This window comes from Schistocerca americana, chromosome 3 (assembly GCF_021461395.2).
Source record: "Schistocerca americana isolate TAMUIC-IGC-003095 chromosome 3, iqSchAmer2.1, whole genome shotgun sequence".
Taxonomy (NCBI): domain Eukaryota; kingdom Metazoa; phylum Arthropoda; class Insecta; order Orthoptera; family Acrididae; genus Schistocerca; species Schistocerca americana.
Window position 1 is genome coordinate 839,331,454 of NC_060121.1, and position 26,525 is coordinate 839,357,978.

General features: G+C 40.8%; 1 protein-coding gene across 1 annotated transcript in view; it reads left to right on the forward strand.

Moving 5' to 3' along the window:
• The window catches only part of LOC124605568 (ATP-dependent DNA helicase 2 subunit 1), a 172,610-nt gene extending 146,956 nt beyond the window's left edge, over positions 1–25,654 (forward strand). Inside the window, exons 10-12 of the mRNA XM_047137342.1 lie at positions 7,045–7,242; positions 9,127–9,314; positions 25,402–25,654. Coding sequence (XP_046993298.1) covers positions 7,045–7,242; positions 9,127–9,314; positions 25,402–25,518 — 503 coding nt within the window. The 3' untranslated portion in view covers positions 25,519–25,654. The remainder of the gene's footprint in view (positions 1–7,044; positions 7,243–9,126; positions 9,315–25,401) is intronic.
• Positions 25,655–26,525: the final 871 nt, after the last annotated feature.

The window sequence follows — 26,525 nt, forward strand, 5'->3', positions numbered from 1 at the left end:
AACTGCATTGCGTTAACACATTCTTCTGTCGAAAGACAACAGAAATGAACACAAGGAAAATAACTTCTCTTTTATGGCCTAATAATTCAGCAGAGCATGTAGGAGACAACAGATTTTTGTTATACATTCACTTTTAATATGTTCTTTTACAGGAAACCATTGAAAATGAAAATAAAAAAGTTGTAATATGATCTAAAAATTGAATCGAACATGTCATACATTAGAAATTAAAATGTACTTTTACAGAGACACATTCAAAATTAAAATTAAGCTATCATTTTACGATCTAATAACTTGAATGTGTAGTAGATAAAAAAACATGTTCGGTATTAATGCGTGAATCTATAGGAAAGCGTAAGAAATGAAAATAAAATACAGATTTTTGTGCATGAACTAATAACTAAACACAGATGACCAAACACTGAAATGGATTTGCTATTACATAATTTTACAGACTACAGTGGAAAAACCAAATTTGTTTTATAATACAATAATTAATGTGCAAAGCATTAGGGTCTGTGTAGCTAGATGCTGCATAATAAGTGTTCACAATACCTTTAACCTACGCAGGGGCTGAACAGATTTGTACTGAAACTATAGCTCTCACCACAGCTCTTTCTAATGGTATTAGCAAAGCTTTTATGTATTTATCGACGGAACTGGACTGTGTTATTTATTAACACTTTTTCATCTGAGCATACTCTCTGATAACGTATATTTCCACAATAACTATACATTTCAGCAGATGCCAAGAATATGCCTCAGTTGTAATATATTACAGTATCGGGGTGACTTGACTGTACAGCGCCGAGCGGCCTGGCCATTTGGGTATTGTTTAGTATTGTCGGGCACCTTCGGTCATGTCTGCATGTAAAGGAGGTTTAGTTCTGCGTTCTGCCATCATCAGTTGTAAAATGAACAGGTAATATATAGTTTGTAAATCCAATGAATGTGCTCTAAGTTATAATAAAAATCACAGTATAATCCTAAATTTTTAAAACAAATACCAATAAATAAACAAACTCACCAGTCAGCAAAGTTTGCATCTAGCTTTTACGGCAGAAAACTCTTTGATCATATATTCATAGTTCAGACAGCTTTCAGTTAGGAGGTCGGATTCGATGTGAATATGGACAAGGCGTTCAACCTCTTCTCAGACAATGTAGAACGTAGGTACGATTTCAATCTTAAAGAGTTGAAAACGAACATTCTGCTGAGCAATTTGTAAGTGCCATACATAGAAATATTCTAAGACCAATGTCAACATTTGGAAACATGGTCTGTAGCCTCTCTTTTTGTGAAAATTTATTCATTTCGACTGGTATATCACTAATCTCAGAAGATTTCAAAAGTTCGGCAAAATATACACATTCAATAGGGAAGGAAGGCTCTAAATCATTGTCATATGACACTTGGAGTTTTGCTGTACTTTCAGCAATATTGCCAGGTGAATTGTTCTTAAGGTTACTGAAAACTGTGAAGGAGTCCAACAGTATTCTATAGCTTTCCTTCCTCCTCACTAATACATCGTTCAACTTGTCAAGTACTGGGAGAAATGTTTTGACTCTAAATTTTTCCCTTCCAGTCAGAAAACCTTCATCAGAGTCTGCTTCTTCGTCATAAGTTTGCATGTCTGTGATCTTTCATAGGTGCATCCATAGTCTATATCAGTCACAATCTCCATGGATTTATTTTCATAATAGTTGAACATGCCACAAATAGATGCAATAAACCGTACAAGTGATTCGTATAATTCATGCACTATTTTAGTATCAATATTTACACTTTGCGATTTCAGATTTACACTATTAAATCTCTGGAGTATGTCCTTCCAAACTGTCATCATGAATACTGTTTCTAGTCTGCGAGTTGATACAGTAAAGCTGAAGCCTCTTTTCGCACAAGTGGTTTTTCAAACTATTATTGGCAATACATGTGAAGGCATCGATAATGCCCTCCCAGTTTTCATATAGACTTACACACGCTTCCTCTCTTGCTTACCAACGTGTTTTCGATTAACTTTTTACCGTTTTGCTTCCTGGTTTCATGAAAGAAATAAGTTTATACCAGCACTGTGTAGAAACAAAGAAAAAATTATAAAGGTTTTGCGCTACATTGAAAAATGAACATGCTTCCCAATAACAGCTTGCAGCACTAGTGCTAACTAAATTCAAAGAATGTGCTGCACAAGACACATCATGCACTTTCAGATTTCGTCCCTTAATGGGTGCCTCCAAACCAGTGTAGGTTCCTGATACATTGCTTTCGTTGTCATATGACTGGCCTCTACAGTTAGTAATGTCAATGGAATTTGTAGACAGGACTTTTAGTACGGCCTCAGCTAAGTTTTCAGACTTGTGTCCCGGGTTTGGTAAAAACAGAAGGAAACACTCAACAGGTTTATCATTCTTGTTCACGTATCTTAATATGAAAGGTAATTAATCAATATGTGAAATGTCCGCAATAGAATCTACTATTATATAGAAATATTTGGCCTGTTTTATTTCACTTACGATAATTCTTTTTATTAGTTAAAAAGAAGCTCTTTTATTTCATCGCAGATTGTGGAAGAAAGATAACTTGTATGTCCCTGTCCTGGATTCCCATATCGTTCAATGTGCTCTGCAAGGAAAGGATCAAACTTGGCTATAAGTTCAAGAGACATCATGAATTGACCATTACATAATTAATGGAATCTTTCAATGTATCCACATAGGGGAAATCCACAACTTTTTAGCTTCTTCACTACTGCAAACACCCTTTTCAATACATTGCACCAGTACATTTTTTTCTGTCTCAACATATGACTTGAAATGAGTGATAACTCAGAATTTTTGTGTTCAAGTGAATTCTCATGATGAGATAAAATACACTCCTGGAAATGGAAAAAGGAACACATTGACACCGAGCGTGGTGGCGCAGTGGTTCGACACTGGACTCGCATTCGGGAGGACGACGGTTCAATCCCACGTCCGGCCATCGTGATTTAGGTTTTCCGTGATTTCCCTAAATCACTCCAGGCAAATGCCGGGGTGGTTCCTCTGAAAGGGCATGGCCGACTTCCTTCCCAATCCTTCCCTAATCCGATGAGACCGATGACCGCGCTGTCTGGTCTCCTTCCCCAAAAACCAACCAACCAACCAACACATTGACACCGGTGTGTCAGACCCACCATACTTGCTCCGGACACTGCGAGAGGGCTGTACAAGCAATGATCACACGCACGGCACAGCAGACACACCAGGAACCGCGGTGTTGGCCGTCGAATGGTGCTAGCTGCGCAGCATTTGTGCACCGCCGCCGTCAGTGACAGCCAGTTTGCCGTGGCATACGGAGCTCCATCGCAGTCTTTAACACTGGTAGCATGCCGCGACAGCGTGGACGTGAACCGTATGTGCAGTTGACGGACTTTGAGCGAGGGCATATAGTGGGCATGCGGGAGGCCGGGTGGACGTACCGCCGAATTGCTCAACACGTGGGGCGTGAGGTCTCCACAGTACATCGATGTTGTCGCCAGTGGTCGGCGGAAGGTACACGTGCCCGTCAACCTGGGACCGGACCGCAGCGACGCACGGATGCACGCCAAGACCGTAGGATCCTACGCAGTGCCGTAGGGGACCGCACCGCCACTTCCCAGCAAATTAGGGACACTGTTGCTCCTGGGGTATCGGCGAGGACCATTCGCAACCGTCTCCATGAAGCTGGGCTACGGTCCCGCACACCATTAGGCCGTCTTCCGCTCACGCCCCAACATCGTGCAGCCCGCCTCCAGTGGTGTCGCGACAGGCGTGAATGGAGGGACGAATGGAGACGTGTCGTCTTCAGCGATGAGAGTCGCTTCTGCCTTGGTGCCAATGATGGTCGTATGCGTGTTTGGCGCCGTGCAGGTGAGCGCCACAATCAGGACTGCATACGACCGAGGCACACAGGGCCAACACCCGGCATCATGGTGTGGGGAGCGATCTCCTACACTGGCCGTACACCACTGGTGATCGTCGAGGGGACACTGAATAGTGCACGGTACATCCAAACCGTCATCGAACCCATCGTTCTACCATTCCTAGACCGGCAAGGGAACTTGCTGTTCCAACAGGACAATGCACGTCCCCATGTATCCCGTGCCACCCAACGTGCTCTAGAAGGTGTACGTCAACTACCCTGGCCAGCATGATCTCCGGATCTGTCCCCCATTGAGCATGTTTGGGACTGGATGAAGCGTCGTCTCACGCGGTCTGCACGTCCAGCACGAACGCTGGTCCAACTGAGGCGCCAGGTGGAAATGGCATGGCAAGCCATTCCACAGGACTACATCCAGCATCTCTACGATCGTCTCCATGGGAGAATAGCAGCCTGCATTGCTGCGAAAGGTGGATATACACTGTACTAGTGCCGACATTGTGCATGCTCTGTTGCCTGTGTCTATGTGCCTGTGGTTCTGTCAGTGTGATCATGTGATGTATCTGACCCCAGGAATGTGTCAATAAAGTTTCCCCTTCCTGGGACAATGAATTCACGGTGTTCTTATTTCAATTTCAATACACTCCTGGAAATGGAAAAAACAACACATTGACACCGGTGTGTCAGACCCACCATACTTGCTCCGGACACAGCGAGAGGGCTGTACAAGCAATGATTACACGCACGCACAGCGGACACACCAGGAGCCGCGGTGTTGGCCGTCGAATGGTGCTAGCTGCGCAGCATTTGTGCACCGCCGCCGTCAGTGACAGCCAGTTTGCCGTGGCATACGGAGCTCCATCGCAGTCTTTAACACTGGTAGCATGCCGCGACAGCGTGGACGTGAACCGTATGTGCAGTTGACGGACTTTGAGCGAGGGCATATAGTGGGCATGCGGGAGGCCGGGTGGACGTACCGCCGAATTGCTCAACACGTGGGGCGTGAGGTCTCCACAGTACATCGATGTTGTCGCCAGTGGTCGCGGAAGGTGCACGTGCCCGTCGACCTGGGACCGGACCGCAGCGATGCACGGATGCACGCCAAGACCGTAGGATCCTACACAGTGCCGTAGGGGACCGCACCGCCACTTCCCAGCAAATTAGGGACACTGTTGCTCCTGGGGTATTGGCGAGGACCATTCGCAACCGTCTCCATGAAGCTGGGCTACGGTCCCGCACACCGTTAGGCCATCTTCCGCTCACGCCCCAACATCGTGCAGCCCGCCTCCAGTGGTGTCGCGACAGGCGTGAATGGAGGGACGAATGGAGACGTGTCGTCTTCAGCGATGAGAGTCGCTTCTGCCTTGGTGCCAATGATGGTCGTATGCGTGTTTGACGCCGTGCAGGTGAGCGCCACAATCAGGACTGCATACGACCGAGGCACACAGGGCCAACAGCCAGCATCATGGTGTGGGGAGCGATCTCCTACACTGGCCATACACCACTGGGGATCGTCGAGGGGACACTGAATAGTGCACGGTACATCCAAACCGTCATCGAACCCATCGTTCTACCATTCCTAGACCGGCAAGGGAACTTGCTGTTCCAACAGGACAATGCACGTCCGCATGTATTCCGTGCCACCCAACGTGCTCTAGAAGGTGTAAGTCAACTACCCTGGCCAGCAAGATCTCCGGATCTGTCCCCCATTGAGCATGTTTGGGACTGGATGAAGCGTCGTCTCACGCGGTCTGCACGTCCAGCACGAACGCTGGTCCAACTGAGGCGCCAGGTGGAAATGGCATGGCAAGCCATTCCACAGGACTACATCCAGCATCTCTACGATCGTCTCCATGGGAGAGTAGCAGCCTGCATTGCTGCGAAAGGTGGATATACACTGTACTAGTGCCGACATTGTGCATGCTCTGTTGCCTGTGTCTATGTGCCTGTGGTTCTGTCAGTGTGATCATGTGATGTATCTGACCCCAGGAATGTGTCAATAAAGTTTCCCCTTCCTGGGACAATGAATTCACGGTGTTCTTATTTCAATTTCCAGGAGTGTATTTTTCCAATCTGCAATACCATTAGTAGCAATTGGGGCCTTACCTATGAACAACTTACATGGTGCACAAAAAAACAGCACCGGTGCTACAGGAGTATACTAGAAAATTGCACAAAGTTAAGTCACCATTTAAAAGTTCACAGTAAAACAGTAAAATACATTTTTGTTCAAATATCTGGTTTTATTGCCTATTGATCTTCTTGAATTAGAAAAACCGTCGTTAAAATTTTGATTAATGCCACGTTGTAAGAGAATGTCAATTGTTGATTCATTGACACACCATTCTGCAGGATCATCACTAACGAGGTTATTTCTTTTTGTAATGTCTGACTTGGCACTTAGTTTTTTGTGAAACTCGAAATCAGGAACAATTTTCTTCTCTTCATTTTTAACTTTTGTTTTGTCTGTATTTACTTCTTTTACAACAGCTGCAGTTCCAGAAACATCTTCCGTACTTCTTGAACTCGAAGTCGAACCAGCAACACTTTTTTGTCAAAAATTTATCTACTCTGCCAAGCCACAGACAGCACCTGGAACCTGTTTGTCAGACTAACTGGGGAGACCTTACGTGGGCCCCCCTGGGAAGTCTTTCGCCACCTGCTACACCCCAGGGCGACCTCCCACTCGACCACAGGTGAGGGGTCAACCTCAATGCAAGCAGTAACTGGGATGGCTACAGGCGAGGACCAATTGGAGGACTCAGAGATGCTAGATGTCCGTTGGATCTCCACAGCTGGTCCAAAACAGTGGTGCCCATCCACTGCAGCCTCAAGCTGTGTAACTGAAGCCATCACAGCCTGGAGCTGAGAACGAAGTGTCACCAATTTGGCTCGCATTCGCCCACAATTATTACAAACATTACCGAGCAATGGCACCTCCCGAACTCTTGGTCTCTATTCACATTTATTGAGTTATGGGCGTAAAAATTTTAGTTATAGAGGAATTATATGTGACTGTATTATTTTGTAATTAAATTTTGTAGTGTATTAAGGTGTGTAGCAGTTATACTAAAATGTTCAGCTCCTTATATTAGTGTGTGCATGTTTCTATTATGTAGTAAACTAAAACAATGTTTTCTTTCTCAGGTGAAATCAGAGACTGTACTTTGCAGAAAGTGGAAGAAGCATCACCTGAAATGGTCAGTGTGGCAGAGAAAGTTATTTCAAAACTTAAAATGACTTACAATCCACGTGTTTTCACCAATCCCAAGATCCAGAAGATGCGGCAATATCTGGAAGCTGTGGCATTAGATTACCCAACTCCTGAGTTTGAAGACTCAACAAGTAATTTGTTCTTCATTATATATATCTTTTAAACTTACTTTTGTTACATAGTAACTTTTCATTTTTAAATGTTGACTGTGAAACTGAAATTTTGAACTTCTTGCTTTAATTCCTTATCACTCTATTTGTGATGACTGGTTTGCTATATTTTTAATAGTTATAATCAGATTTTCTTCCCAAATAATCCTTAAAATTTACAATATATGGCAAATAATGTATTGGTTCTTTATTTGCTATAAAATAAGTTTACTTCGCTTCACTCTGTAACACTTTGATCCACATAATTCCAAGTGGGTGGTGCACCATCTATGTGCTGTAAACCTTGAAATCAGGTGTTTGAAAACTATAATAATAATAATAATTTAATGAAATTGGTTTTTAATCTACCCATTAAAGGTAAATTGAAACTTATTATTAAAAGTATGTACAAAGAAAAGAATTGATAAAATGAAATTCAAACCAAATAAAAATGTGTAAAACTTCTTTCTCTGCCTAGGTTCCAGCACAGAACTATAGATTTTGCTCCAAGTGTTCATTCTCTGAGTAAAGGAACTGGTTTTGTACATCCAAATATACACCCTCCAAGTCACTTTACAGTGGATGGCGGAGGGAACTCCGTACTTGTGTTAGCAGTTTTCCGTTCTATTCTGCTCTCACATAGCTTGAGAAGTTCTCTGCCTTGGCACAAGTCCATTATGTACTGTGTTTCATTCTCCTTGTATCTCTATGACTGATATAGAGGAGGAAAATACTGGTTCTCTAAATTTACCCAGTTAGGTTTTTTGAGAACAAAGGAAATGCTGTATGTATCCAATGTGAATAAGAGTTTCTGAGCAAATTTCAAAGTTATGAAGAGTTTTATAAATGCTACTACAACATCCACAAGAAAGACATAGAGATGTTGAAGGAGTTATTAGTTCTGGATAGCAAAAAAGGATGCTAATTGTACTACGGGGCAGAATATCACTTTTGGTAATCTGAGAGAAAAAAGCCAAAGATGCAGTTAGGACACTCAAAGAATGCTGTTATCTTGAATGATGATGAGGATTCAACTAACCTGAAATGGAACTGGGATCTGATGACCAAAGTGAGGCTATCAGTTATTCTGAAGTTGAAAATGCCACTTGTGATTATTTGGGTTTATCATTACGACAGAGGAAATAGTTTGAAAAGGATGACTTTGTGTCTGTTAGTTATAGTGAAGGAAAGTGTAGAGAGATTACCCAGAAACTTCCTGCAATAAAGGACCCACTTTTGTACTCAATGAAAAATTTCAGGAGAAGATGAAAATGGCCTGACAGAGATTCTTTACAATATGAATAGGAGGATGTAATTGGAAAATTAATACCACCAATGCTATAGAGTAAAAAGGGACTCTTTAGTATATAGAACTTAATTCTTTTGCATAAGTAGAAAATTAGTGGCTGGTTGATAGGAATTACCTTGAACTTTGAAATAATAGTCGTATTATTAATGAAATCTTATTGTGGCACCTAATGCAGAAGCGCATTATTATTTAAAAAGAGAAGCATGTTTTTGTGATTCTTTACTTTTGATTTCTATATTTTACCCAGTAAAATAAACTTTGGGATGTTGGTACATAATATATTCTTTGAATATACATTCAGCTATTCCTGAACAGAAAAGTTTTCTGTAAAAAAAGTATTCACTGCGTAGGATAGTTACATTACCCTGGATGAACTTGGTCATAAAACTATCATATCATTTCTTCATTCTTTAGAAACTTTTAATTGAGTGTTTCTTAACTTCTCTGAAATGCAGAATCCTGAAAAAGAATCACTCTCACCTCAGTTGATGGTATTGCTGTATACACATACCATGCAGAATGCTATTTACACTTTTGTTTCTTTCTTTTTTTTCCAGTGCCGGACATGAAAGAGAGACTAGGATCACTTTCAATAGATTTTGCTAAAGCTACAAACTTGGCCAACTACACATCAGAAAAACCACCACCAAAAAAACGAGCTGGTGCTGAAGGAAATGCAGAAAATACTGGCAAAGTCAGAAAACTTGACAAAAGTGAGATTCAGAAGCTGGCAGAACAAGGACAGGTAATAAATATTTGATCTGTATATTGGAACTTCTGCTGTGAGAAATGATAGTTGGGCTCTGCAGGCACTAATGGACTTGAAGTCATACAAATCTAAACAGCTCTGTTCTCAGGTCCCACGATAACCACAACCACAGAAATCACAATATATTCAGAAGAAACAGCCAAACATTTGTGACAACAAAGACTATAAATTTCATTGCCGGTCATATATAAAAATACATCGCCCTTTTCCTCTCCTCTCGGAAGTCGGGTGTAACTGTCAGCCCAAATACAACAGTGATGATGATGATGATGATTATGATTAAAAAAAGTAATACCACAGACAACTGATGTAGATAACGATTAATATTTGAAGAAATACTCCAGAGCCAAGATCACATTTAAATATTTATTTTGAACTGATGACAGGTTTCAACACTTTTTTGCTGCCCATCTTCAGATCCACAATGCGGCAAGACACACATTGCATTTGTAAACATTTTTTTCTGTACCAATAGTAATGAAATACATACGTACAATATTTTACATATAAGTAACATACCTCACCTTTTTCAAAATTATGCCATATATTTCGACAGTGTTGAAAATTTAAGTAGTTTGGAGATGCAAGCTCTACCAGCATGCCGTTAATAAAAATATTATTTACAGTCGTGTTGCCATGCAGCTTTCACCGATTATATCCGACCACACACTACCACTGTACAATGTCAGGTGCTATGACAGGCAAGCTACATCTTGTCTCCACTAGGTGGCAGTGCAGTAACACATGTTACTGTTTGTATTTACGTTAGGTAAATTATACAATTAACTTGTCAGGAATTTGTACAGTAATTAAAATAGTCCAAATCTGAAGATAAAGAAAATTACAAACATTTTATAAACATTATACAGTAATAATAACTGTCATTATACAAGCTTTCATAAAAGAGCAGTATCATCATTTAATAATACACTGCCAAAAAAAAGGGGGGGGGGGGGTCTGTAAGGTGCATCTCATATTTATTTAAAATCAATCCAACAAAACTTTTTTTTTTATTTTATTGTCACTACACATTGCAAGTTCTGTATGAATTTTTTTTAAAGATCAGTGACCAATGTGGTATAAGGCATGCAATATTTCTTCTCACAATTTCATTGTTTAATTTCTAAAGCAACCTTTTCTGGATAATTCACCCATTTATGTGTAAGATATTTTTTATCATGAGACCTAGCATCAAAAAATTACAAACCATTAACATATGCAGGTCAGAGCAGGGAGAGATTAGGGAATGATTGTCAAGAATGGGGGAAAGAAATACATTAGAAGAAGAATGGGTAGCGTTGAGAGATGAAATAGTGAAGGCAGCAGAGGATCAAGTAGGTAAAAAGACGAGGGCTAGTAGAAATCCTTGGGTAACAGAAGAAATATTGAATTTAATTAATGGAAGGAGAAAATATAAAAATGGAGCAAATGAAGCAGGCAAAAAGGAATGCAAATGTATCAAAAATGAGATCGACAGGAAGTGCAAAATGGCTAAGCAGGGATGGCTAGAGGACAAATGTAAGGATGCAGAGACATTTATCACTAGGGGTAAGATAGATGCTGCCTACAGGAAAATTAAAGAGACCTTTGGAGGAAAGAGAACCACTTGTATGAATATCAAGAGCTCAGGTGGACAGCCAGTTCTAAGCAAAGAAAGGAAAGCAGAAAGATGGAAGGAGTATATAGAGGGTCTATACAAGGGCGACGTACTTGCGGACAGTATTATGGAAATAGAACAGCATTTAGACAAAGATGAAATGGGAGATACGATACTGCGTGAAGAGTTTGACAGAGCTCTGAAAGACCTAAGTCGAAACGAGGCCCCGGGAGTAGACAAAATTCCATTAGAACTACTGATGGCCTTGGGAGAGCCAGCTCTGACAAATCTCTACCATCTCGTGAGCAAGATGTATGAGACACGCAAAATACCCTCAGACTTCAAGAAGAATATAATAATTCCAATCCCAAAGAAAGCAATTGTTGACAAATGTGAAAATTTTAAGTCACAGCTGCAAAATACTAACATGAATTCTTTACAGACAAGTGGGAAAACTGGTAGAAGTTGACCCCAGGGAAGATCAATTTGGATTCCGTAGAAATGTTGGAACACGTGAGGGAATACTGACTCTACGACTTTGTAGACTTGGAGAAAGCTTTTGACAATGTTGACTGGAATACTCTCTTTCAAATTCTGAAGCTGGCAAGGGTAAAATACAGGGAGCGAAAGGCTATTTACAATTTTACAGAAACCAGATGGCAGTTATAAGAGTCGAGGGGCATGAAAGGGAAGCAGTGGTTGGGAAGAGAGTGAGACAGGGTTGCAGCCTATCCCCGATGTTATTCAATCTGTATATTGAGCAAGCAGTAAAGGAAACAAAAGAAAAATTTGGAGTAGGAATTAAAATCCATGGAGAATAAATAACAACCTTGAGGTTCGCCGATGACATTGTAATTCGTCAGAGACGGCAAAGAACTTGGAAGAGCAGTTGAACGGAATGGATGGTGTCTTGAAGGGAGGATATAAGATGAACATCAACAAAAGCAAAACGAGGATAATGGAATGTAGTCGAATTAAATCGGGTGATGCTGAGAGAATTAGATTAGGAAATGAGACACTTAAAATAGTAAATGAGTTGTGCTATTTGGGAAGCAAAATAACTGATGGTGGTCAAAGTAGAGGGGATATAAAATGTAGACTGGCAGTGGCAAGGAAAGCGTTTCTGAAGAAGAGAAATTTGTTAACATCGAGTATAGATTTAAATGTCAGGAAGTCGTTTCTGAAAGTATTTGTGTGGAGTGTAGCCATGTATGGAAGTGAAACATGAACGATAAATACTTTAGACAAGAAGAGAATATAAGCTCTCGAAATGTGGTGCTACAGAAAAATGCTGAAGATTAGATGGGTAGAGCACACAACTAATGAGGAGGTATTGAACAGAATTGGGGAGAAGAGAAATTTGTGGCACAACTTGACTAAGGGATCGGTTGGTAGGACATGTTCTGAGGCATCAAAGGATCACCAATTTAGTATTGGAGGGCAGCGCGGAGGGTAAAAATCATAGATGGAGACCAAGAGATGACTACACTAAGCAGATTCAGGAGGATGTAGGTTGCAGTAGGTACTGGAAGATAAAGAAGCTTGCACAGGATAGAGTAGCATGGAGAGCTGCATCAAACCGGTCTCTGGACTGAAGACCACAACAACAACAATGCAGGTCAGAAACAAGCCGAGCATGCACTTCATTCAAGGAAAGTCTAGCCATGACCCAGACACTGATATTTGTTTTAAAGTGAAAACATTTAATTATAAGTCCAAGGAAAAAAATGTTAACCTAATATTAATAACTGCTGGAGTATTTGAAGTATGTCAGAGAATAGCCCTCACTTATAAATGCACCTGGAGTAATTGGAACAGAAAGTTGATTCAGTTGAGAAGTAAATACAGCATTCATCAATAAAATGAAAAGATTTTTTTAAAAAAATATCATTAAAGAATTAATTTTTTCTTGTAATTCAAAGTACAAGAATATCCATGAGGTTACAATACAAAGAAAACATGGAAGTTTAGCATAACCATCATATTGACAGGTAGTAACACAGTCTCATTGAAAATACATTGTTTGAGGGCTCTGATTGTTGTTGGAGCATCAGTTTGAAACACTCTTGGGTTTTGAGACACCTTATAATAAAAGTCACTGTTTGTTTTCTTCAAGAATCGTGATCATATTCTCATAGAATCTTATTTATTGCTGATAGGTACTTGAATTAAGAAATTGCACAGTCTGAAGTTTATAAGGATAAAATTAAGATCATCATGGAGAATCCTTTTTACTGGTGTGTCATCTACTCCAACATATAGGACACATTGTCTGGCTGATCAGCATAGACTTCTAAACATTGCCTGTTACAGAGCTGCTATGTTTTTGGGGATCTGAATAGTTCCTACTACTGTGAAACAGTGATGTTGAAAGGCATGTTGTGTTTTCATCAGACTTATCATTTTGATAAAATACTTTCACAGTGAAGCCACACTGTTCACCCAATGAGTGAATCATTGCAGCTAAATGGTAGACCATGGGTATAATGTGGGCCAGTAACTTCTATATCCACGTCCTCCCTACTATGTCTCATTTCCACATATAAGCTTCCTCCTTCACTGGCAGACCCTGTAGTTGTGATATTTTAAATTCTGAATGGATGCCATTCATAAATTGGTATGTATTGCAGTGGAGAACTCTTTAAAATTTAGTGAGATAAATCAATAGTTATTTGCATTCACCATGGATCATAATTGTGACCTCTTGCTATGATGTGGAAAGAGTCAGTTCTAAAATTTGTAGTACAGCTTTATAGCAGACAATATGGCAGTGTGCTGACCATTTGCATCATTCCTTAAGTTGTGTGTGCAGTCCAGTCTGCCATGTTGAAACATTTCCTGAAATGTTCTTGTACACAAAGAATACACCAAAAGGAACACTATGTCAAAATTTAAGCTGCTATGACACACTGCAAGTATTTTTTTATTTTTTTGGAAAAAAAGGTAGAAAACTGCCAAATTCATGGTTTACCAGGTGGCTGGAGAAATCTACGTGTCTATCATAGCTATAGCAGACAGCACACCCGAAACACTGCAGTTGTTTAGCCTCAGTTGATGGCGTATCAGTGAATAGGTAACACAGCACACTGCAATCATAATTTGTAAAGTGAATTTCAGATTCCATTGATACAATATTATGAAAAGGGAAGTAGCTACTCATTATATAGGAAAGATGCTGAGTCGCACATAGGCACAACAGAAAGACTGTCACAAATAAAGCTTTCAGCCAGTAAGGCCTTCATCAAAAATAGACATCCCCCCCCCCCTCACACACACACACACACACACACACACACACACACACACACACACACGGCACGACTGTGGTCTCAGCCAGCCGAAACCACACTGCGAGCAGCAGCACTAGTGCATGATGGGAGTGGTGACTGGGTTGGGGAGGGATAGTAGGGTAGGGGTAGTGGACAGTGAAGTGCTGCAGGTTAGACAGAGTGCTGCGGGTGGGGGGGGGGGGGGGGTAGTGGGAAAGGAAAGAAGTAAAAAGACTGAGTGCAGTAGTGGAATGATGGCTGTGTAGCACTGGAATCGGAGTAGAGAAGGGGCTGGATGGGTGAGGACAGTGACTAACAAAGGTTGAGGCCAGGAAGATTACGGGAACGTGGGATGTATTGCAGGGAAAGTTCCCACCTGCGCAATTCAGAAAAACTTGTGTTGGTAGGAAGGAACCATATGGCACAGGCTGTGAACCAGTCGTTGACATGATGGATGTCGCATTTGGTAGTGTGCTCAGCAACAGGGTGCTCCACTTGTTTCTTGGCCACAGTTTGTCGGTTGCCATTCATGCAGACAGGTTGTTGGTTGTCATACCCACATAGAATGCAGCATATTGGTCGCAGCTCAGCTTGTAGATCACATGACTGGTTTCACAGGTAGCCCTGCCTTTGGTGGGATAGTTGATGTTTGTTACTGGACTGGAATAGGTGGTGGTGGTTGGGTGATGTATGGGACATGTTTCGCATTTAGTCATGAGGTAAGGGGTTGGGAACAGGGGTTACGTAGGGATGGATGATTATATTGTGTGGGTTTGGTACATGGCAGAATACCACTATGGGAGGGGTGGGAAGGACATTGGGCAGGACGTTTCTAATTTCAGGGCATGATGAGAAGTAGTTGAAACCCAGGTAACGAATGTAATTCAGTTGCTCTAGTCCTGGGTGGTACTGAGTCACAAGGGAATGCTCCTCTGTGGCCAGACGGTGGGACTTTGGGAGGTGGTGGGAAACTGTAAAGATCAGGCATGGAAGATTTGTTTTTGTGCAAGGTTGGGAGGATAATTACAGTCTGTGAAGGCTTCAGTGAGACCCTCTGTATATTTCAAGAGGGACCTCTCGTCATTGCAGATGCGACAAACATGTTTGGCTAGGTTGTATGAAAGGGACTTCTTGGTATGGAACGGGTGGCAGCTGTCGAAGTGGAGGAATTGCTGGTGGTTAGTATGTTTGATATGGAAGGAGATACTGATGTAGCCATCCTTGTGGTGGAAGTCAACATCTAGGAAGGTGGTTTGTTGGGTTGAGTAGGACCAGGTGAAGCAAATAGGGGAGAAGTTGTTGAGGTTCTGGAGGAATGAGGATGGAGTGCCCTCACCCTCAATCCAGATTGCAAAGATGTCATTAATGAATCTAAACCAGGTGAGGGATTTAGGATTCTGGGTGTTAAGGAAGGATTCCTCTAGATGGCCCATGAATATGTTGGCATAGGATGGTGCCATGCGGGTGCCGATAGCTGTAATCCGGATTTGTTTGTAGGTAATGCCTTCAAAGGATAAGTAATTGTGGGTTAGGATATAGTTGGTCATGGCGATAGCTGTAATCCGGATTTGTTTGTAGGTAATGCCTTCAAAGGATAAGTAATTGTGGGTTAGGATATAGTTGGTCATGGCGACTACGGAGGAGGTTGTTGGTTTGGAATCCATTGGGCGTTGGGGAAGGTAGTGTCCAATAGCGTTCAGGCCATGGGCATTAGAAATGTTAGTGTAAAGGGAGGTGGTGTCCACAGTGATGAGCAGGGCATCGTGTAGTAAAGAGACAGGAACTGTGGAGAGTCATTGGTGGAAATGGTTGGTATCCTTTATGTAGGAGGGTAGGTTCCGGATTATGTTGAAGGCGTTGGTCTACGAGAGCAGAGATTCTCTGAGTGGGGGCACAGTAACCGACCACAAGGGGGCATCGTGGTGGTTGAGTTTATGGACTTTAGGAAGCATGTAGAAGGTAGGAGTGTGGGGAGTGGTAGGGGTGAGGTTCTTGAATGGGCCTAAGGATTTGAGGAGTGATTGGAGATCCTGTTGACTTTCTGAGATGGGGTTGCTGTGGCAAGATTTGTAGGTGGAAGTATCTAACAGCTGGCACAGCCCTTCCACCAGGTAATGCTTGCAGTTCAAAACAACAGTGGTGGAGCCTTTGTCTGCAGGCAGGATTATAAGGTCGGGGTCAATTTTTAGATGGTGAACTGCGGTTCTTTCTGCAGGTGTAAGGTTAGTTTGCATGTTGAGAGATTTGGGGGATGATGGTGAGGCAAGGTTCGAGGTCAAGAAAATCTGGAAAGTTGACAGGGTGGTTTGGGGGCTGTGGGGGTGGATCGCAGTTGGATGGAGGAGTGAACTGAGTCAGGCAGGATTCAACAATGGTCTTGGTTGAGTCTAATTGGTAGGGTTGGTGGCGAACAAGTGTTCCATTGTAGTGACTGGGAGAAGGACTTCAACAAGTCCTGCATGATTAAATTTGGGAGTGGGACAAAAGGTGAGGCTTTTGGAAAGGACTGATATTTCAGTGGGGCTAAGGATTCCGGAGGAAAGGTTCATGACTGTGTTACGGGTCTGTTTAGTTTCTGGATTCTGCGTGGTGGTGAGAGGGAGTTTTGGAAGGTGGGGTTAGTGTAGTACAACTGCAACACATGGTTTGTCAGCTATGAGGTTATGTGGGGGAGGTTTGGAGGTGGTGGACATCGGTACTCCAGGACAGGAGTAGGAAGTAAGAATGGTGGAGAGCTTTTTGGGGTGGCGTTGTACATGTTGCTCTAGTTCCTGGAGGGCAAGAGTTTCAGTGTATGTTATGGGTTCCAGGAAGTTGTGATTGCATAGAAGACAAATTTTGCTGATGGAGAGGAGGTACTGCAAGAAGGTTTGGGCGTGGTTGATATGGTTTTGCAGGGCTGTGTTGGTGAGGGCTAATTATTCGCGGAATCTGAACAGGTGAAGATCATTGTGGAAGAAGGGGTGGCAGCCGGAGATGGGTAATTTGATGGTAAGACCATTCTGGAGGGAGGGGAGGGGATTCCATGAGTCAAGCAACAATGTAGGAACAGTATGTCAGATTAGGTTCTGGCTAAGGATAAGGAAAATTTTCTGTATTGATGCAGATGGAAGGAGCAAGGATCTGTGTTGGTGGAAAAAATGCAAAAAATTACATAAATAACATAGAATTACGCCCGAAAAAATTTCGCAAAAATACACACAAATACGTGTAAAAAATCACGGGAAGGGTGAAGCAGATGCAGAGAAAGAGTGAGGGGTGAGAGGGGTTTGTAGGATGAGATACAAGATTGTGTGGGATCATGTGGCACTGGAAGGGTGCAGGAAATAACACGCGAAAATATGGGAGAGTGATGCAGAGAGAATGATCAATTTGAAGGTATAGGATTAATGATATCAATGGGAGTAGTGTGGGACATGAAAAATGCTGCACCAACAATCAATGTGGTCTTGTAGTTGTACGCGGCCATGATGGTTATACAGTGTGGCTCATAAGTATAGAGTGCAGTGCGACTTGTAAGGTGACAAGAGAAACACAAGGAAGAAGAGGAAGGAGGGTAGACATTGAGTATAGAGATGCATTACAAAATAGTAATAAAGGAAAACAGCACTGCCTTACTGACCAAAAGCTTTATTTATGACAGTCTTTTTGTTGTGCCTATCTGCGACTCAGCATCTCCGCTATATGGTGAGTAACAACTTTCCTTTTCATAATATCCTTACATTTCATGCTGGGTTTCCCAATGTTAATTTCGTTGATAGTTTCTCTGACACAATTGTACACAGTAACTATTTGTTCAAATTTGAAACTCATTTGATGTATGTAATAATTAGCAGTTGCATTGCTGTATTGCTAAGTGTTAACAATGAAAATAAAACAGAATTAATTTTCTTTTGTGTTTTCTTCGTATATGCTTGCTAATAACATCTGCCTTTGTGCAGCTTCCAGCGTTTCACAGTAATGTGGAATCAAGTTAGTGGTTTTAACCTTACAAAGATGAAATATGAAGAACATGGCGTACAGTTTAAATCATCTACTTCTCCTGAAGATGTACATATGTATTATTTAGTAGTTAACTTCTTCGACTTTCATTCAGATGATGTTGACATTTCTTAGAAATTGGGGAATTAGAAGAAATGGAAAATAACTCTGATGATTCCAGGAATTGTGGTTCAAAAGTTGATTGTTGTGCTAATTAAAGCCCAGAACAAAAAGACAGTACCTTCCTAGCTGGAAGAAAACCTTACAGTAATAGCTTTCATTGACAAAAAGATGGGCTGTTAATTTAAAAAAAAAAAAAAAAAGAAGAAAATGCTTATGGCTAAGCAGTGCGCAAAGTCCATTTTGTAAAACCTGAACACGAGTTGTATAAATGGAACAAAGATTTACTCTAAGTATGAAATACACACCAAAACAAAACTCGCAAAATTGTGAAAGGAAAACTATTCTAAACATTTAGAACAGCTTGTGAGAGTCAGTGCACCATTATTGACTATCCCCTCTGAACGGAAATAATATGATCATTACCGATTTCCCAGCTTCTTTTGACCTCATTTAAGATATTCAGGAAGTTTTACAGAAAAGGAAGTCACAAAATTAGGAATTTTACTTCAGTTAAACAATTAGAGATGTCATTAACAGATGTAATACTATAAAGCGTTTCGTAGCTCCTCTTGCTATCCCCTAAAATGCTGTATATAAAGCTAATAAGTCAGGATTTGTTCAAGGAATGCATGCAAACTGCACATTTTCATTTCAAGTGGAAGACAACTGGCTTAGCAATTTATGGATGCTATGACATATTCATATACAAGAATGCCACTGATAAGTACCAGTGGTATACTGTTTTTGCAGCTATGTATCTTTCTTCAGTTACCTCAAGGCAAATTAGGACCAAAAATTTGTAAAACAAATGTTTTGTTGTAAAAAGATTATAATTGTCTTAGCAAAATCGGGATAAATGCTAGAGAGAAATTTCAGTATTACGTCCGAAACATCATCAAACCAGTGGCAGAAAATACTTAATTGCTTTTGTTGGACTTTTGGCCTAGACATAACAGTACCTCTGTTGTTAAGATGATGTCAAAACGTCTGTTAATATAACTCAGATTACACCCAGAACTACTAATACAGTGATTCAATTTCTCGATAAATAAAGTTTTTTACAGTGGAAAGCATTTTTCGAAAAACTGTCTGACAGTGCAACTTCCAATAGCTCTTTCTCATTTCAGGTTTATCAGTGGAACAGTATTTTTAAACTCCAGACTTATGTGAAATACCAGTTGCTTCATTACATTGCACAAATTTGGTTAAGTATGCCTGGTACACAGCACACTATGCAGAACAGTGGCCACGACCATTTCTTTCCCCATCTCAACTTTGTCTAAATACACTCCTGGAAATGGAAAAAAGAACACATTGACACCGGTGTGTCAGACCCACCATACTTGCTCCGGACACTGCGAGAGGGCTGTACAAGCAATGATCACACGCACGGCACAGCGGACACACCAGGAACCGCGGTGTTGGCCGTCGAATGGCGCTAGCTGCGCAGCATTTGTGCACCGCCGCCGTCAGTGTCAGCCCTACGCAGTGCCGTAGGGGACCGCACCGCCACTTCCCAGCAAATTAGGGACACTGTTGCTCCTGGGGTATCGGCGAGGACCATTCGCAACCGTCTCCATGAAGCTGGGCTACGGTCCCGCACACCGTTAGGCCATCTTCCGCTCACGCCCCAACATCGTGCAGCCCGCCTCCAGTGGTGTCGCGACAGGCGTGAATGGAGGGACGAATGGAGACGTGTCGTCTTCAGCGATGAGAGTCGCTTCTGCCTTGGTGCCAATGATGGTCGTATGCGTGTTTGGCGCCGTGCAGGTGAGCGCCACAATCAGGACTGCATACGACCGAGGCACACAGGGCCAACACCCGGCATCATGGTGTGGGGAGCGATCTCCTACACTGGCCGTACACCACTGGTGATCGTCGAGGGGACACTGAATAGTGCACGGTACATCCAAACCGTCATCGAACCCATCGTTCTACCATTCCTAGACCGGCAAGGGAACTTGCTGTTCCAACAGGACAATGCACGTCCGCATGTATCCCGTGCCACCCAACGTGCTCTAGAAGGTGTAAGTCAACTACCCTGGCCAGCAAGATCTCCGGATCTGTCCCCCATTGAGCATGTTTGGGACTGGATGAAGCGTCGTCTCACGCGGTCTGCACGTCCAGCACGAACGCTGGTCCAACTGAGGCGCCAGGTGGAAATGGCATGGCAAGCCGTTCCACAGGACTACATCCAGGATCTCTACGATCGTCTCCATGGGAGAATAGCAGCCTGCATTGCTGCGAAAGGTGGATATACACTGTACTAGTGCCGACATTGTGCATGCTCTGTTGCCTGTGTCTATGTGCCTGTGGTTCTGTCAGTGTGATCATGTGATGTATCTGACCCCAGGAATGTGTCAATAAAGTTTCCCCTTCCTGGGACAATGAATTCACGGTGTTCTTATTTCAATTTCCAGGAGTGTAAAACTAGTAATTAAATTCTCCATTTGTGTGGCCATATTGTCTGCAGTTGCTTTACAAATACTGAGAGTATTTTCATTCTGTTGTTGCAACTACAAGAAATAGCATTTTTTTTTTCACCAGACGGGGTTTTCCTTTGTTGAAGTAAAGCTTCATCAGTGGTCTGTAAGTAAACATATTTACAATATAATGAAAAGGATAGTTGCTACTCACCATAAAATGGAGATACTGAGTCGCAGAAAGGCACAACAAAACAAAGTTAGCTTTCAGACAACAAGCCCTTTATCAAAAGCAGACAACATACACACATTCACGCAGACGCATCTCATACACTCATGAATGCAGTTTCTGGCAGCTGGATCCAGTTGACTTTCCAACAGTCTTTTTGTTGTGCCTCTCTGCTACTCAGCATATCCACTGTATGGTGAGTAGCAAGTATCCTTTTCGTCATATTGTTACAGACCACCCTGGATTTTCCAATATTTAAACATATTTATAATTTGATTTGTGTTTGAGGTCAAAAAGCAGTTCGTTAACAATATGTTGCCTTTTACTTATGGTGATTTCGGCTTGGTTTGTCACCTACATAGGGAAATGCTGTCTGATAGCGCAGCTTTGGTGTTTTTCTTCGTTAGAGACTGATTCTTGTAGTCTAATTTTTTTAGTTACTTTGCAGAACGATGTGTTTCTTACATTTCACACAGCACTTTTTCTCGTGTGCCACTGTTTTCTGTTTATTTTTGTACCTCTAAGTATGTACTGTGGTTTGTGTTTTGAAGTGTTGCTAACATAACATTGCCATTAGTTTGCTGTTGACCTATATGTCTTTTTTTAATTTTAGTTAATTGTTTGTTTTTAATTCTATATAATTATGTAGCTGTGTATTTATATACTGTGTAAGAGTAGAGAAGGAATACTCCCTCACTACTCTTACACAGCATATAAATACACAGCAACATAATTAAATAGAATTACATACATACAATTAACTAATACACAAAAGAAGAGTATAGGTCAAAGACAAACTAGTGGCAATGTTTATGTTGGCAACACTACAGAACACAAACCACAATACCTACATAGAAGTATAAAAAGAAACAGAAAACAGTGGTGTGCAAAAAAATTGTGCTGTGTAAAATGTAAGAAATGCATAGCTGTGCTGAGAAACTAAAAATTAGGCTACAAGTATCAGTTTCTAACAAAGAAAAACACCAAAGATGTGCTAGCATGTGGCATTCCTCGATGTAGGCAAGAAACCAAGTGGAAATCAATGTAAGCAAAAAGCAGCATATTGTTAATAAACTGTTTTTTGTTCTTAAAAACAAATTAAATTATTAATATCTTTAATTACAAACCACTGATGATGCTTTACCTCAATAAAGCAAAATGCATAGGAAACTTCGCATTTTTGAGAGAACTACAGGGAATAAACAAGGAACTTGTTGAGTTAGTAAAAACACACTATTTACAAATCATCATAAGAGCTGTGCTATAGGAGTTGTTATAAAATATCTCATCTCAGCAAATTAAAGTCCCGATTGAGGAAAGTCATCTGTAATGTAACAACATACATTTCTTCCATTTTCTTTCCTCTACTAGTGATTTGTGTAACAATTACATCTGCAACAGTTTATCTGTCAATATGAACTACTAGTTATTCAAAAATTTAATGATTTGAAGCATTTTTGGTATGGTTTATGCTGAAAATTTGCATGTGTGCATTTTGGGCTTCACAGCGCTGTGTCCTCTTGTCATGCCTGCATCTGCTTATTCACCATTCCTGCACCAGGCAGGAAGGACTGTATAAACTTTCGTTATAAGTAGCTCTTCGTGTGGCAAAAATGGGTAAATTTAACATTTTTTAAATACTTGCAGTGTGCTTTAGCAGCTAAAATTTTTGACAGTGCATTTCTCTCGATGAATCTTTCCTGTGTGAAAAATTTCAGGATAGGTTTCAACATATTGGGCTAGACCACTCCCTTGTAAGTTACTCTCTCCTCTCTCAAAACTACACCACACACACACACACACACACACACACACTCTACACATTCAGGAATTCTTCTGTGGAATAGGAGGAGTTGTCAAGCAGATATGATTTCAGTGTGTAATTCACTTCTCATTCTGTTATTACACACATGAATGTTGCTTTTGTTTTCGAACTGTGATTGTTGGCAACAAACTTTATAAGTGAATAAATGTGCTTTGAGTCTGTAAGTACCCTCAGTTGTTTAAAGAGCTGTCTACAAGGGATTCTAAAATGGACACCATACATTATCCTTGTTGCACACTACTCTTAAACACACTTTTTTTCCTCATTTACCTCTGAACATGATGCCATAAGACACTAGAGAATGAAAATAGGAAAAATAAATTTACTTTTTTTACATTTTCATCTCTAAAATCTCACATTATTTGCAGTGCTAAGAATTGCAACTTACAGTTTAGTTTCTTATCAAACACCTGAGAATTTGGAATTTTCTGTCTCGTTTACTGATTTATCCTCATGCATTATTTTTAATGGCATAGTTAGGCCATGTGCAGTGCTGAATCGCATGTGTTGTGTTTTACCTAAATGCAGTGTACGGCCACTTGCAGAGAACTAGTTATTAATGTTGAAGAAAATGTTAGTTTAACTCCAGTAGGCTTAATTATACTTGAATCATCAGCAAAGGTGATTCAGTGTAGAGCCCTGTGGTACACTTGTAGTGATTAGTCACAATTCTGAAGTGCTTTTTACTGTGGACACTCTCCGTGTTTCTCAATGTAACATTCTGCATGCTTTTGATCAGAAAGGATGAAAATCAGTTGCCAGCAAGGTCTCTGATACCGTAATTTTTGAGCGTTTCTAGAACCCCGTACTAAGAATGCTTTTGACAAGTTGGCAATATTTCGTCATTAAAATTTTGTGTTATCTGATTTGTTAATTGGAAGAATAGCGTATTCTGTGGAAGTACCCTTTTGAAATCCAAGCTGCCTTTCAAAAGACAAGTTGAGGCGAAGTATGAGTCTTGGATACATCATTTTTTCCAGAACTGTCAAGAAGAAAGTAAGCAGTGAGACTAGTTGGTAATGGTTAATATCTGTAATACTTCCTTTATTATAAATGTACTGAATATTTCAGTGTGTCAGGAAATATTTCCTCTGATAGTGATGTGTTGCATGAATGAAAACATTGCATGTATGTAAAAAACATAATTTTAGTGTTGCAGATAGTTTCAACTCTGTGAGAGTTGTTTTTTGTATTGAAGGAATTAATTACCTTCTTAATTTCTTTGGCAGAGAATGGAGTAATTGTAATTTATGTTTACATATGAAGCACTGCTTCTTGCATATATGAGGTGTGTTCATAAAGTAAGGTGACTTTATATTTTTATGAAAAAATATTTATTTATTCATCAATATTCATGTTGTCCCCTACAAAGTAATCCCCCCCCAGATACAATGCGCTTGTGCCAATGCGTCTTCCAGTCCTCACAGCACTTCTCATGAGCACTTTCTGGTACAGCATTGAGTACTTCTAGCGATGCAGTTTTTATTTTCTCAGTTGTTGAAAATCTTCATCCTTTCATATGTCTCTTCAGTTTTGGGAACAGGGAAAAGTCACAGGGAGCTAAATGTGGTGAACATTGTGGCTGAGGCATGATTGTCATCTTGTTTTTGGCCAAAAAATTTCTCACAAGCAACAATGAATGAGTAGGTGCATTGTTGTGATGCAAAAGCCATGAATTATTTTTCCACAATTCTGAACGTTTTCTGCATATTGCTTTCCACAAACAGCGCATATCATCTAGGTAATGCTCCTCATTGACCGTACAACCTTGAAGCCAAATTCATGATGCACTGGAGCAAAACTTTGAAATTTGGTCAAACTTGGCGTGCTTTTTTCGGTCTTGGCTTTCCGGGATGCTTCCATTGGGATGACTGGGCTTTGATTTCAACATCTTAACCTTAAACCTATGTTTTGTCACCTTTTATGACCCTTTTGAGTAAATTAGGTTCATCACTGACATCATTCAAGAGCTCCTGAACTATGCTTAGGTGACGGTCCTTCTGATCAAAATTGCATGATACGAGCCGACCGACATGCCAACATCCTCAGCAATTTCTCCTACGATAATTTGACGATTTTCCAAAACAATTTTCTTCACAGCTTCAATGCTATCATCTGTTGTTGATGTGCTAGGTTCGTCGTTGGAATCTTCTCAGCCATATTGGAAGAGCTTGAACCTCGTTTAAATATTTTTTTTTTTTTTTTTTTTTTTTTTTTTTTTTTTTTTTTTTTTTTTTTTTTTTTTTTTTTTTTAGAGGAGACTCACCATATGCCATTGTCAACATTTCAAGTGTTTAAGAGCACTTGATTCCACTTTTCCCACAAAATTTGATGCAAATTCTTTGCTCCTTTTTTTTTATAATAGTCGAAAATCACTGAGCACACTAAAGCATGTCTAACCTTTCTATCTGTCAAAAACAAATGAAGTATGCTGTATACTTGAAACTGTGAGCATATGTTTGGGACAAGTGTACCAACATAACCAAAAAAGATCAATAATCGAATGTACATTGCCTGCGCAATTTGAAAAGGCAACTTACTTTTTGAACAGTTCTCATATTCCATTGCATTGTTCTGTGAGCTGTCCATGCTAATCTTCTGGCCTTCTTATTTCAGATAGAGAAACTGACAGTAAACCAGCTAAAGGAATACCTGCAATCTGAAGGTGTCAGAGGAATTTCAACAAAGAAGAAACAAGAACTTGTTGAAATGGTTTACAATTCAATGAACTGAATGTATGCAAGTGCTGTTTTTACATAACTGTTACCACAAGATTGCATACTTGAAATGTATTCACTACTTGTCTTTATTGGTTCACAAGATGCTTTTACCTTTTTCTAATTAAATTACAAATGCCTATTTTTTAAAATTCTCTCTTTATCAAACCCCCTCACTTATAAAATGGAGCATAACAATTTTTAAACAAAACCTCTCATCTTGTCTCTCCTCCATCCGTGCTCCCAACCCTGTGCTTAATGGCTCATATCAGTGTAATAGACATAGATCTGAGACCGTACATACTTCCACTACAACCTACACAAGTCATGTCACTGACATCTCGTACCTCGTCAAAGACATCTCCCTGTGAAAGCAACCATGTGATCTACAAATTAAGCTGCAATCACTGTGCCACTTACTACATGAGCATGACAGCTAACAAGCTGAAACTTGCTGGTAGACCGGGACCTGAAACCACAACCTTTGCTTTTTGCACGCAAGTGTTTTACCAACTGAGCTACCAATGCAAGACTCACAACCTGTCCTCATGGCTTTACTTCCACTAGTACCTCATCTTCTACCTTCCAAACTCTACGGATGTCCAGTACACAGTTTTAATTTGCCAGGAAGTTTCATAACAGCCCACACACTGCTAAATAGTGAAAATTCATTCTGGAAACAATCCCCTAAGCTATGCCTAAGCCTTGTATTTGCAATATGCTTTCTTGCAGGAGTGCTAGTCATGCAAGCTACATAGGAGAGCTTATGTTAAGTTTGGAAGGTATGAGATGGCAGAAGCAAAGATGTGGAGAAAGGTTGTGAGTGATGCTGAGGCAGCTCAGTTGGTAGAGCAGATGTCCGCAAAAGGCAAATCTCCTGGCCAGGAAGTTTCATTTCAGCACACACTTCACTGTCGAGTGAAAATTCATTCTGGAATTTAACAAGCTGTCTCTCCAAATGAATGCCCAGCGCCAAACTGCACCAAGAGTCAGCTGGACCATCTAGTTGCTGAACACGCCACC